This window comes from Erythrolamprus reginae, chromosome 4 (assembly GCF_031021105.1).
Source record: "Erythrolamprus reginae isolate rEryReg1 chromosome 4, rEryReg1.hap1, whole genome shotgun sequence".
NCBI lineage: Eukaryota > Metazoa > Chordata > Lepidosauria > Squamata > Dipsadidae > Erythrolamprus > Erythrolamprus reginae.
The window spans coordinates 93366194-93380978 of record NC_091953.1 but is presented as its reverse complement, the minus strand read 5'-3'; the positions used below and the strand labels follow the sequence as shown (position 1 = coordinate 93380978).

Genomic DNA, 14785 nt, shown 5'->3' with positions numbered 1-14785 from the left:
CAAGCACTATAATATTAACTTCTGATTTTTTGGTAAATATTTCAATGTTATTCCATTGACGCATGGGTCACAATATAAACAGATGACTACAGATTGTATGAGACACCAGTTTATGATAATTGGCAAAATGTTTACTTTATACATGAACTTTTTTGTTGTTTCACTCTGAAACAAAGCTGCATGGAAAGAAATTTTGCAATTTTTGAGCTTTATATTGCAATCATGTATGTGAAGTAACACATGCACATTATTATTATTATTATTATTATTATTATTATTATTATTAATTAGATTTGTATGCCGCCCCTCTCCGTAGACTCAGCGCGGCTCACAGCAATACAACATTGTATTTTCTAAAACCTTTGGCATATTAAAGCCTATAAATTTATTGTTTTTAATTGGAAAGCTTGCTGCTTATATCCAGTGTAAATGCTTGAAAAGGCAAACTTATGTTTTTGTACAATGGGGGGACAGGGTGGGGATGGGGACAAAAGGAATAAGTGCAACTGGAGTGTGGAGTTGGTGGGTGCACGCCTTCCCACTTACATGAGCAGTGGGCAAGCATGTGCATACATGTCCCATTTGTGTTGTTGGTTTATGGAATTCACTTCCAGAAGAGGTCACGACAGGCTGTCAGCCTGAATAGCTTCAAGGCAGGATTAGACAGATTCATGGATGCCAAGTATATCGGTGGTTATTGAAACGGATATCCAAGTGCCGTCTCTATGTTGGTTGAGGCAGGCAGGATTCCCTTGGGTACCATTTGTTGGGGGTCAAGGGAAAGGGAGGGTTTTGCCTTCTCTTTCTGCTCAAGATCCCCATGTAGAATTGGTGGGCCACTGTGTGACACAGAATGCTGGACTCGATGGGCTTTGGTCTGATTCAGCATTACTGTTCTTATGTTCTTATGTGTGAATGGCATGTTCGTGTGCATGCCATTTGCACAAATGGAACTGGGCCCACGTACTTCGTGGCTATGAGCAGAACCATCTCCTCACCCCCATGGAAAGGTTGGGGAACTCTGAAGTAAATGATGCAAATTATATAACTATGTTGTTTGTGTGCTGATAGCAGGGGCTCATGACTTCTTCATGACTTCTATGGAATTCTTGTAGATCTTCAGTACAATAGTATTGAGTGTAATAGTATTTTAATCTTTATGAGATCATCCAAATGTCAGCTTTTTCTTCTTTACTCTTCTGTGGGTTTTGTGTTGCTTTAAATATGTCTCTAAACATGTTTTATTGGCATTGTATTCTAATAAAATTAATTGAATCTGATTTTGGATTAAAGAAATTAGCTACTTCTCAAACATAATTAAGTTATCTGCAAAATAATCTAAGGTTGGAAGGTGACAATGCAGGAGTAGACAATTATATGCCTGCCCTCTGTATATTTTGAACTATAACTTCTAGTTCCGTAACTGTTTTCAAGGGCTGAAGAAAATTAAAATCCCACACATCTGGGTACAAAACGTTGGTTATCCAAACTGTAGATATGAATTTGGACATTGTTGTGTACTTTTATCTAGTTATAGGGAAGATTGTTCTGCAAATATTAATAGTATCCAGAACATTACATGCTTGAAACATTGCCTCAAATGTGAGACAGCTGTTCTGGGCATATTGGAAATGTTCCAACACTGTTCAGACCAAATGTTGTCAACAAGCAACAAGTTTTCAGTTCAAAACACCTGTTTTGAAACAGCAACCTCAAGTTCAGAAAGGACAAATACTCCTGCTAAGCGGGGCACAATTTGTTTTGAGTATTTCAGATTTGAAAAATTTTTATGTGCCTCTAATATTGCCTATTTATAGCTATCAATTAAATAGTATCATTTTTTTAAGGCTTCAAATTTCTGAGGGTTTTTTTTTTTTACATTCTACCTTGATCTAAAAAGCCGTGTTCCTTTTTTCCATTTGACAGGCATATAATGACTTTGGAGATATAATTAAAGAGACTTTGAGCCGGACAAGGCACAACAACAAAATTCAAAGTGCAAGAACTTTGATCCTCTGCTTACAGCAGGTGAGAATATTCCTCTGGACGGCTATGCTTTCTGTGAGAACAGTTCAGGAACATTGTTTTGGTGATGAACCTTAGAAAATATGCTGCATTTAGATTTATTTATTTAATTTTAATTATTATTTTTATGCCGCCCTTCTCCTTAGACTCAGGGCGACTTACAACATGTTAGCAATAGCACTTTTTAACAGAGTCAGCATATTGCCCCCACAATCCGGGTCCTCATTTTACCCACCTCGGAAGGATGGAAGGCTGAGTCAACCTTGAGCCGGTGATGAGATTTGAACCGCTGACCTACAGATCTACAGTCAGCTTCAGTGGCCTGCAGTACAGCACTCTACCTGCGGCGCCACCCTGGCTCTATTCCTTGCGGTCTACAAAGGAAAGAGCTTCACTTGCAGAAGGTAGCCTGATTTCATGATAGATAACTGCAATCTTTTTTGATTAAAAAGGAGATTTTTTTTTTTAAAAAAATGAAAATGACTTCTCACCCTGCACTGATTATAGCTACCAGATCATAGAAGTCAGCTCCATGCACTTCTGGATCCCGCTCTTAATCATTTGATTCAGTGATTATCAAATCTTGTAGTCATGATATTTTAAAATACTGTTGGAAAGTTCTGGTAAGAGTTAGAGAGGACTGATGAAGAATCCTTGGAATGAGAGAATGGAGAGATGAGTTAGAGCAATGATTTTCAACCTTTTTTGAGCCGCGGCACATTTTTTACATTTACGAAACCCTGGGGCACATTGAGTGGGGTGGGGTGGGGTGGGGGCTAAAAAAAGTTTGGACAAAAAAATTCTCTCTCTTCCTCCCTTTCGCTCTATTTCTCTCTCCCTCTTTCTCTCCCTTCCTTCCTCTTTCTTTCTCTCTCTCTCTCCATCCCTCTTTCTTTCTCTTCCTTTCTTCCTCTCTTTTTTGCTCTCTTTCTCTTTCCCTCCCTCCCTCCCTCCCTCTATGTCTTTCTCTCTCCTTCCCTCCCTCTCTTTCTCTTGCTTTCTTTCTCTTGTTCTCTTTCTCTCTTGCTTTCTTTCACTCTCTCTTGTTCTCTTTCTCTCTCGCTCTTTCTCTTGCTTTCTCTCTCTCTCTTTCTTTCTTTCTCTCTCTCTTTCTTTCTTTCTCTCTCTCTCTGAGCTTCGCGGCACACCTGACCATGTCCCAGGGCACACTAGTGTGCCGCGGCACACTGGTTGAAAAACACTGAGTTAGAGAACTTCTTTAGCTCTCTAACTGTATATGGCAGTGATGGTGAACCTATGGCATGCAGAGCTATATCTGAGGGCATGAGAACTTATTTCTAGCCTTCTTTTTGGCCATTTCTGTTCTCCCCAGGCTTTTGGAAAGCCGCCTGAAGCCTATGCAAAAAACAGCTCAATTTCCGGTTGGGCGGTTTTTCGCTATCCCCAGGGATAGCGAAATTCCAACAGCCCAATTGGAAATTCAGAGGCTTTCCTGAACCCTGGGAGAACTAAAAACAGCACAACGGGCCTACCGGAAATCTGGAGGCTTCAGTGAAGCCTGTGCACCTGCGCAGGGGGGCAGTGCTGGGGTTTGTGTGCATGTGCAGAGGGGCAGCATGGGGGTTGTGTATATGCATGAGGGGAGGGCATTGCATTATGGGTGCGGGGGTGCATGTGCATCTTTTTGGCAGCCAAGCCAAAAAAAATTTGCCATCACTGGTATTATGGGATTGCAGAGGGTTGAGTGTTCCTGGGTCAAAAAGACAAGTTTCTTACATAAATCCTCATACACTAATACGTATCTATGTATATATCTATGTTGCGTGTACTGTTAACCATATTAATTTTAGATTGCTAGGGACAGAAACGTTCTGTATCAATTAAATCTCTGTCCCCACTATTCAGTTTAAATGTTTATGCAGGGTATCTGTGAATTTAATATCAAGTAGCTCCGTCCCTTTCTTTGGATGGAAACCATCTCTTTTGTACAGTTTTTCATTGGACCAGCCCCAGACATTATGATTAAAGAAACCAAATCCTTCCCTTTTACACCACTTCTTTAGCCACACGTTAAACTCTGCTTCAGGCTACACGTTGGCCTTTCCCTTTTTGTTCCTTATATACAGGTAAAACCTCTGAAAAGATAAGCCTACAACTATACTACTAAGTCTACTAAGGAGATGAACTTACTTAAGAATATTTTATATCAGTATCTTAGATTTGTTTAATATAATCCTTTGCACGAGTTATATTCTCATGTTTTACTACTCAATTTTAGCTTACTAAACTGCATTTTAACTTATTATTTATTCAAATTCCCTCTATTTTAGCCAATTTTATTGTATTTTAACCAGTCACAGTTTTATGACGACCGATGTGGTCCTTTTTCTCGCTTTGATATGGTCAATTGACTAATCAAATAAAGTTGATATTGATACTAAGTCCATACCCCAATCTCTGGAAGTCATTCTGCACAGAAAGTACATCTTTTGGGGACAGATCATTTGTGCCAAGATGTATAATAGCATCAACATCACAGTCCTTACTGGCATCCTTGACTATCTTAAGAATACGCCTCTTGTCTCTGCTGGCAGTAGCACCTGACAGATACCTGACCCCTTTCAAAACCTCAATATTCTTTCCTAAATTTACAATAACCAACCAGAAGTTGGCTTATCTTTTTCGTTATCTTGTTGCTCTTGTGTGACTGATGTGTAATACCTGATTCACATTTTCCCCTTTCCAAAATAAGTTCTTCCTCTCTGACTATGTCCCCCTGTTTATTTGATTAATCATTATCACAATTACCTGGACCTGTTGCTTTAGTGTCCCTATTAAGGTCAGCAAGGGCACTGCATCTGTTATGTTAGGACACAGCAAAAGCTTTGTGTTTATGGTTCATAGCTCTCACCCTTTCAGATCCCACAGTTGTCCATATTGCCCTTCTCCTGCAGGACATTTGTGATAGAGGGGGCTGATAGTGCGGCAGCTCAATAGATTGGAATGGCTGAATTGGGCACCTAATTTCTGCTTGCATAGCACAGATTAAAGATTCTAGCTAGGTAATCTGTCCATGCAAACTAGTAATTTGTTTACAAAGAGGATAGTATCCAAATTTGAAAAGAGTACTTTGAAACACAGCTGCAAAACAAATATTACACTGAACTAAGACTGTCATTTTGAAATAAAATTGCAATCTCAAGTGCACTAACCCTGAATGTATTACTATTTTTGGTTTACAGTTATATGATTACATGATGCGCGGGCTGCTACTTTTCTCCAGCTAGTAACTCCACCCCCAGCTTCTGTGAGCTTAAACTATGATGGGATGAGATTTTTTTCTACCTTTCTCTTGGTTCTCTCACTCAGATTTCCAAATTCCAATCAGTAATTTCACCCCCAGTTTCTGTGAATTTAAACAACCAGTAACTCCACCCCCAGCTTCTGTGAGCTTAAAGTATAATGGAGTGAGGTTTTTTCCTACCTTTCTCCTGGTTCTCTCACTCAGACTCCCAATTTCCTGCCAGTAATCCTACTTCCAGCTTCTGTGAGTTTAAACCACCCAGCAACTCCACCCCTGGCTTCTGGTAACTTAAACTATAATGGAGTAATGTTTTAAGAGCAGCAAAGCCTCACCTCTTCACACATCTATGGTAATGTCTACAGATTTCCAACTGCCAGGCCTGTTCAAAGTTACCTGGATCTCTTGGAGGAAAAATTGATGGAATATAGTGGCTGTCAGCATACTAAATACATTTGCTAATTTCTTTGTAGATAATGTCACTCTGATTCGCTCTCAGTTTCAAATCAATTTGCAGAATCCACAGCAGTGATAAGGTCTTGTGTGATTATCTGGGATTCTTCTGATTTTATAGAACTCAAGAAAGTGGATAGAACTTTTTTATTTGAAGCGGTTACTTCACGTGCTTACTGGCTCCTTAGGGCAGCCAGGTTGAAGGTAACTGTATCTGGTGGATTGTCAAGATTTTTCAGAGGAAACAGGTGGTGCCACGTTTCTCAGCTGTACATCCAGCCATTTTTCACATGTTGTCCAAAATCATCCATCCTTAGCTTCAAAAGATTTTACAGGAAACAGATATCTGTGCCAAACTGAGTTCATACTCAGCCATGGGGTGGAAATAGAATTAGATGGTCTGGTAGAACACAGACATTGATGGTGAAATACTCCTCTTCTTTTTGTTAGATCTTTTGTCAGTGTTTGATATCTTTGATTATGGATAACAAAAGTTGGGATCTGGAACACTATTTTACACATATTCAGTTGTTCTATCTGAATGGGTAGTTTTAGTCAGTAATGTACTTGAATTTGCAGTCACTCTGTAGTGGGAAGCATAAGTTTTGATATTCTCCTCTTTGACCCTACCTTCATGTGTTCAAGAATAAAGAAAAATCTTTCTTTTTCAATGCTTTGGTCTTTCTGATTGGGATCTTAGTTCCTTGTACCTCTTAAGAAATCATGATATACTGCCTTTCGTGGATATATCTGTGAATGCTAGACACAATAGACACATGGTTCCTTCTTATTTTGCTCTGGTTGATTTATCCATGTGCAGATGTCACTGGATGTCAGCCAGTATTCTTATTTGGAGCTTGTGAAGATTCCTTGGAGAAACTATTCAGAGCCTGGGAAACAAGGGAAGTATTAGAAAGGAATTCAGACTGATTCCTCTATGACTTCTGGGGGTGTAAGAGGGAAGTGGGGAAAAAGGCAAGACTTGCAAAATTCTATTACAATAGCCTATTTCAATAAAGTCTAATCAACTTAGAGTCTGCTTCCTGATCGATTTTGTAAGGGATCCACTCTCTTAAAAGAGGCAGAGAATCTTACCCTTGATCATAGAAATGCTATCCCACCTTCAGGGAACCCCATTGTCTCTGTAGTACTTTGCTATAGCTTTATTGCAACACCAACAGGTTTACAAATAACTAGTCTGCAAAAGGCCACAATGCAATAAACACAGCATTTAGTATAATGTTTATCTCAGCTAGCAAAACAACATACAACCTAGCTGATGTTTTTGCACTCTTGTGTAGGTTAGCCAGAGAAGTTTTGGAAGAGACCAGGATCAATTCCTGATCTTTACATTTTAGAATAATTAATTATTTTATGTGGGTCAGCCTGCAGAATTTCCTACAGATTGCACCGACAAGGATTTGTCTTGGCTAGGTGAAACAGGACAGCCATTATTGATGGAAATGATCAGTACACAATTATAGAATAATACAGGAGAATTACCAGAATTTTATGCAAGGATTATATTCTCTTTCGTGGTTTCTGCAAGAAGGATTTGGAAGCCCAGACAACATCAACAATGTGTGTGTGTGTGTGTGTGTGTGTGTGTGTGTATGTGCGCATGGGCGTGCGCTTATAGGTTTTCTATTATTTACTAGGGATATGGGTTGTAACAATTTGGGTCTAAATTCAGTTTCAAGAAGGACTCGCAAGTGAGCTGAGATATAAATTTGAGACAAAGATCCTCAGATAATTTGGAAGCATAGGCACAATCTTGAGTACTAATAGGCTGATTGGAAGCGTTGAAGAAATGGCAAGGGAGCAGAGTTTTCATCCTCTTCACACTTAGCCTTCCTCCCAATGGTCCCTTCAGAATCCTGCACTGGGGAATTATAAATGAAGGGACTCAAAGAGAATATAAAGTAATGAGTCTTCCATTTGACTGAGATAACTGACTGGCACATAAATATAGTAAATATATAGAGCAGAATTCACAGAAACAAAGGAAGATATTGTACGTATGATGTATGACGACAATTGGACCATAGCGCCTTATTTTGCTATTTCATATCACAAATTAAGATTAGACAAACAAAATAAATGGAAAAATTCTCTTTCAACAAAAACGTATTAGACAAATATATTTTGGGAGAAAAGGTGATAGCTGACTGTCTCTATAGATCTAGTGAGAGAAGTTTATGATCTCACAGGCTGCAAAACTATTGGGATATTTACTAGCAACATGCTTTCCAAGCAAGCTGCACTGAAGGTATTGCTTTAGTGTACACGGTTATCCTACTTAACTGTTTAGAACGAGCTGCGTGAAGCTAATATCTATGGCAGCCTCCAGGCTTCAGAACATTCCTCTTCAGATAGCTGATATATAACCTCACTGGATTTCACACATGTTATCAAAATGAACTTAAGAAGATTCATAAGCTGTCCCCTGAAACCTGAGATAAGAGGGGGCTCAACATTCAGTAAGTCGTAAGTTCTGCTCACATAGTCAGAAACCTGTGTTTACATATCGCATAGGCAACTGATCCAGTTTAGACTGAACTTGAAATGGTGCAGATAATCCATCTAACCAATCTGCATGGGAAAATGGAGTATGCCTTCTTTTTTGTTTTGGGATATATAGATAGATACAGTATATATACAGCTGTATTGATACCGTTTAATTTGGCACTTTTTAATTAACATTTCACGGTACAATAAAATATGTATATTTATATTTTTATATAAAGCATACAAATATAATAAATAAATATAATAAACTAATTGGAAAGTCTTCCTTATTTGTCTTAATTTGTGTCTCCAAAAATCTCCCAGATACAATTTTTTGAATTAAATATAAGAATAGCTTAGTCTTATATTCTCTATTGGAAAGAAATTCCATTATCGTGGAACCCTTTAGGAACTATCTCTTTACATTAGCTTTTCAATATAAGAATACATTAACAGGCTTACATGCAGGTTTCATTTTTTGTAAATCAATTTGGTAGCCATCATATGCTGGTTTAAGTCCATAATGAAATTATTGGCAGTGTTATGTCCTTACAGCAATTTTTTTCTTTATAATTGAACACAGATGGTCCTCATTCAGTGACCATTTGAACTTAAAACAGTTTTGTTGTATTTATGTCTAGTTGTTGAATTTCATTCACAAGATTACAACTCAGACCCTTGGCAACTGGCCCGCATTTTTAACTGTTGCAGTGTCCTGTAGTCACATGATCACAATTTGTGACCTTTCCTGCTGGTTTCCCACAAGTAAAAATGGAGAATTTGGCAGGAAGTCAGAAATCTTAGGTCACATAAATCTATCAGATTAAAACAATAAAGGGATATATCAGAATGCATCAAATAAACAGTAACTGTTTTAGACAAGTATTTAATGAAAGTATTTATTATACATGTAAATAATAAAATGAATTATTTCTAAATAGTACATCTAGAAAAATAATTTGTTGTGAAAGAATACCTAATTATTTTTCAATGTTCCATCCCGGGCATATATTTGTTGTGAAAGATAGATTTGCAACTTCAGATTTAATTTGCTACAAATTCCACTTCCAAAGCAAAATTTAGAAGATAACAATTTTATCAACTATGTTTTATTTATATATGCTATTCTGACCTCTACTTTTTAAGGGTGTGAACTAAAATTTAAATCTGCAGTAATGTATGCTGTATTGCAATACTGTAAATAAAAATAGAACTTTGTCAAGATGAAAAGAAAAATATATTATTTTTTAAGTGAACAAATACTTATCAAGAAGTCTTTGTAATCAGCAGCACATAACTGGAGACAAATAATTGCTCTTTTTGCTACTTATAAGAGTGCATTTTATGCTCGTTACAAAAATCAGAACCCTTGTTTAAAATGGGAACATTTTTCTCAGCAAATATGTCAATATGTCTTCGCATGCTAATGATATCTTGTTCTTGTCTCTAAACCTCCTGCTCTTGATTCACATTCTTGTTCAGATTGATGGGATTCTTAAAATATATAATTGGATTATTGTATAAATTGGTGTATGCTTGCAACCTGAGCAAAGAATTTGTTGGTTCTTTGCCAGGTATGTCCTCTTGGGGATGGTTTTATTGCCTATAAACTTTGAACCAATGTCTGTGATCTGCAGCTGTTTCAGAAGCATGTTGAAAGCCAAGGTGATGGCAGCAATAGCAGCAATAACTTGGATTCCACCACCTCCTTCAACAACATTAAAGAGCTCGCCCGGCGCTTTTCTTTGACATTTGTCTGGGACCAGGTGAAAAGTCGAGAATCAGTAGCTATGATACACAAGTATGTGCCAACTACATGTTGTCCCTTAGTCTTCTGTTTGAAGGATGTCCATGTTGTAAATATCCTTTCTGTTTACATTTCTTCCTTACTCCCGTTGAAAGGGAAGGTATTGAATTCGCCTTCCAAGGGGCAGCTGGAATGGAAGGGACGTGCCTACCTCCTAACTTAAATTTTCTCATCATCCTCAGTGAATTCTCCAATAAGCTTCTAAAGCCTGATAAAAGACTTGTGTAAGTGTTACTTTTGATTTTAGTTCCTCTGGGAAAATAAGTTGAGTATTACAGGAGCCAATATACAGTGGTACCTCGGTATTCGACCACAATTTGTTCCAGAAGTGTGGTCGAGAACCGATTTGGTCGAGTACCGAATTTATTTATCCCATAGGAAATAATGGAAATGGATTTAATTGGTTCCCAGCCCCTGTTAACTCGCTGGGAACCAATTAAATCTATTTTCTTTATTTCCAATGGGATAAATAAATTCGCTACTCCAAGCTGCAGGAAAGGTGGGGGCTGCTGGAAGCAATGAGGAAAGGAGCCCCCAGAAGCTGCCATCCGGGCAGCTTCAGGGGGCTGAGGAGCTCTCTAAGAGCTCCAAGCTGCAGGAAGGGTGGGGGCTGCTGCAATCTTGGCAGCTTCTGGGGGCTCTTTTCCTCATTGCTTCCTTTTATTACCTGTAAGCAGCTTCAAAAACTTTCTCCTTCCCTGTGGCTGCAACAGCGGCGATTTCCCTTCCAGTAGCAACAGCGCCGGGAAAGTCACGTGATGAAGGGAAGCCGCCGGAGCCATCTCAGCAGTTGCTGCCGCTCCAGCAGCTTCCCTTCATTATGTGACTTCCCGGCGCTCTTGCTACTGGAAGGGAAATCGCCGGTGTTGCAGCCACAGGGAAGGAGAAAGTTTTTGAAGCTGCTTACAGGTAATAAAAGGAAGCAATGAGGAAAGGCGCCCCCAGAAGCTGCCAAGATTGCAGCAGCCCCCACCTTTCCTGCAGCTTGGAGCTCTTAGAGAGCTCCTCAGCCCCCTGAAGCTGCCGGGATTACATTTCGTATAATGAACAAAATTTTCTCTGGCTGTTCAGTATCTGAATTTTTGTTCAGAAACCGAAGCAAATTTTTGCCGAAAATTTTGTTCGTTATCCGGAATGTACGAGGAAGGAAGCGTTCGAGTACTGAGGTACCACTGTATAAAGAAGTTTGCGAGGATTAACTAAACACAATCATAGAAAGTAGCACAGAAAACCCCCCATATGACAGTATTTGATAGCTTTGCCCCTGAAATGTTGGTGCAGTTATGTGACATTTTACATTTAAAATTGTGTGAAAGTTCAGTCATTTAAAAATACCTACAGTATTTTATTTTAGAAATCCAGGTATTGTCAAGGATGATGCATTTGCTCTTACGTTATGTGTTTTGTTTAGTGGTCTCGCCAGTTTGCTCACTAGGCTAGAAAGCAGAAAACTCTAAGTTTAGACAAATCTGGGGGACTTTGGGCTAGTCACTCGCTGTCAGCCCAATCCACACACAAGGTTGTTGTTGGGGGAAAATAGATGTATTTGATGTTGGTTGCCTTGAGTTATTTCTAAAAAAATAATCAAGACAAAATATAAATAATAAATTAACACATTTGCCCAAATAAGACATATAGCTGTATTTTACCTTTTATTTGATTTTAGGTTTTTTAAACTGCTCGGGTTACATACATTCTCCACTGCACTGCTACGGAGAGTCCAACATGGGTAGTACTTCAGCCTTATTGGGACTGAGTTAAAAATTTGCATAAATAACAGGTACCGCCCCCATGCTGCCCTTAGTGGGTCAGTCTTAAAAACTCAGTCACAGTGAAAGGACATGCGAGTTTTCTCTCCTATGACTTCTTCAGTCTGAATTAAAATTACCTTTTTCTCTGTTGTTGTCATTATTATTATTATTATTATTATTATTATTATTATTATTATTATTATTTATTAGATTTGTATGCCGCCCCTCTCCGTAGACTCAGGGCGGCATAGAACATTTATACTTACTAATAATACTTTTCTCTCTTTTCTTTCATTACAAGTACAACAAAACAACTTACCATCGCTGGAATCAGGCCCCTTCTCTGAGGAGTATTGCCTGCAACCTTTCCTCTCGGTTGGAGCCTCTTCCCTGCGCGGGTACTGCTCCAAGGACCGGGAGTCGCAAGGGGGGGTCCCCGGCCTGCGCAGCTATACCCCCAGACCCTGCGACCAACGTGGTGATCTGTTTAAGCCAGACGGTCCTTGGAACGAAACTCTGCTCTGGGCGACACAACAGCAAGGGAGTCAAAATTCAAATTTCCTGCCCAAACCGTGCTCAGTGACGCAGGGGAGACTTGACATCGCCATGGCCCTGAGGGGCTTTTCTGACCTCTGCGGACCCCCGAAGGCAAGGGGAAATTACGCTAGACCGCCAGAGAAGCCTGAGCAAAGCATCACTAACACAGGGAAGAGACCCTTAATGGCGGACTCGGCCTGCCACTGCAGAAAAGCCTAGTCAGAAGGGACGAACCAGCCACTTTCACAGACCCGTACCAATTACGACACAGGTGTGCCGATCGCTCATGTGGTGGACGTCCTTGGCATTCCAACAGGGCTCACCGTTCCTGTTACTACAAGAAGTGACTAACAACAGATGCGAGTCTCTCAGGCTGGGGCGCCCATTCCACCGCAGGGGTAGCCCAGGGGTTGTGGACTCCAAAGGAACTAGGGATCCCCAACATAAACCTTCTGGAGCTCCGAGCAGTCTGCCTAGCATTACAAAGCTTTGCTTTGCTAGTGGAGGGACAGCACATCCGTATCCTAATGGACAACCTAGCCACAAGGGCTCACATCAACCACCAGGGGGGTACGAGGTCGGGCCGCCTCATGCTGGAGTCCCATAACCTATTTAAGTGGGCAGAGGACATCTGGCCTCTCTGAGAGCCGAGCACATCTCAGGCATCTTGAACATTCAGGCAGATTGGCTGAGCCGGATGACTCCATTCAGAATGGAGTGTGAACACAGATCTGTTTCAAGACATCATCCGCAGATACGGGAAACCGAAAGTGGATTTGTTTGCGACACATCACAACAACAAATTGCCAAGGTTTTTCACCCGCTTTCCAACTCCGGGAGTGGAACAGGTGAACGCACTACTCTGCCCATGGCCAGAAGGGTTACTCTACGCCAGTGGTCCCCAACGTTTTTTCCACCAGGGACCAGTTTCAGCAAGACAATTTTTCTATGGCCCAGTGGGGGCGGAAAGGGGCGTGGTTGGGGGCGGGATTAAGCATGGGGGTGCTGGTCCTCCACGCCCCTCTTTCCCACCATCGTCCTGTGGCCGGCAGAACCTGCCTCCCAAGCCCTCTTGCCCAGCGGGAGCTAAGCGCTGGAGAGGGGGTCAGGCTGGCCCTCCTGCCTCCCCCCAGCCAAAAATGCAAAAGCGCCCCACGGCAGAAGCCAAAAGAGGCTTGAGCCTCTCGGTCCTTCCAGCCCCTCTGTCCCATCCATCGTCCTGTGGCCGGCAGAACCTGCCTCCCGAGGCCTCTTGCCCGGCGGGAGGCGAAGCGCTGGAGGGAGGGGGTGGCGGCATGAGGGCCGGCAGCTGCTGACTCCACTGACCGGTGCAACATGCCCCGCAGCCCGGTGGTTGGGGACTCCTGCTCTACGCCTTCCCACTGGTGTGTCTGATCCCAAGAGTGCTAAGCAAACTACTACAGGAATGAGCAGAGGTCCTCCTAGTAGCCCCGTACTGGCCCAGACGACCCTGGTTTGCTGATCTGAAGGACTTGTCAATCTCTCCCCCTTGGCGCATACCTCGTCACTGGATATCATTGACACCGGGGTCAATATCGCATTCAGACCCCCATTGGTGGAAACGTGCCGTGTGGCACGTTTGGGGGACAGATTAAGGAGGGGGCAAGTGCCAGAAAGGGTCATTAACACCATGCAGGCAGCAAGGAGACCGTCTACAACCAGAATTTACCAAGCTACGTGGGCTGCATGCTGCACCTTCTGCAGAACCCAGAACTTCGATCCACAGTGCCCCGCGGTTGTCCAACTATTGTCATTCCTACAGGCCGGCTTAGAAAGGGGCTTAGCACCCAACACCCTGCACAGACAGGTGGCGGCCATAGCCACCATCCTCAAAACGGACTTCTCTCAGCCATTTCACATCACCTATGGGTGAAGGACTTCATCAGGGGAGCAGCCAACATACGGCCCCCAACAATACATCATTTTCCGACATGGGAGTTACCTCTGGTACTGCAGGCCCTCACGAGACCCCCTTTCGAATCTTTACGTGAGGTGCCACTGCGCATACTATCCCTCAAGATGGCCTTTCTGGTAGCTATAACATCGGCAAAGAGAGTATCAGAGTTATCAGCTCTGTCAATCAGACCGGACTTATGCATCTTTCACCCAGACAGAGTGGTTTTAAGATTAGACCCGACTTTCCTACCAAAAATAAACACAGTATTTCATTGAGCACAAGAAATCACTTTACCTGACTTTTGCACCCATGGGATGCACCCATTGGAACTGAAATGGCACAAACTCGATGTCCGACATGCCCCTAAGATCTACATCAGACGTACGAGTTCATTTCAAAAGACAGAATCACTATTTGTTTCCTAATTCCCACCATCCATGGGATCTAGAATCTCGCCTAGAACCGTTAGCCGCTGGATCAGTGTTTGTATCATTACAGCGTACAAGTCAGGATCTACATCTCCA

General features: G+C 41.5%; 1 protein-coding gene across 6 annotated transcripts in view; it reads left to right on the top strand.

The window, feature by feature from the left end:
• The window catches only part of LOC139166809 (cohesin subunit SA-2-like), a 75962-nt gene that overhangs the window by 54032 nt on the left and 7145 nt on the right, over window positions 1-14785 (top strand). For 4 of the 6 annotated variants that reach the window (XM_070750903.1, XM_070750902.1, XM_070750905.1 and 1 more), the window contains 3 exons: window positions 1927-2028; window positions 9886-10049; window positions 10151-10279. In XM_070750903.1, coding sequence (XP_070607004.1) covers window positions 1927-2028; window positions 9886-10049; window positions 10151-10279 — 395 coding nt within the window. Of the gene's footprint in view, window positions 1-1926; window positions 2029-2171; window positions 2260-9822; window positions 10050-10150; window positions 10280-14785 lie in introns of those variants that run through there. The other 2 variants (XR_011559048.1, XM_070750907.1) reach the window with 2 other exon arrangements.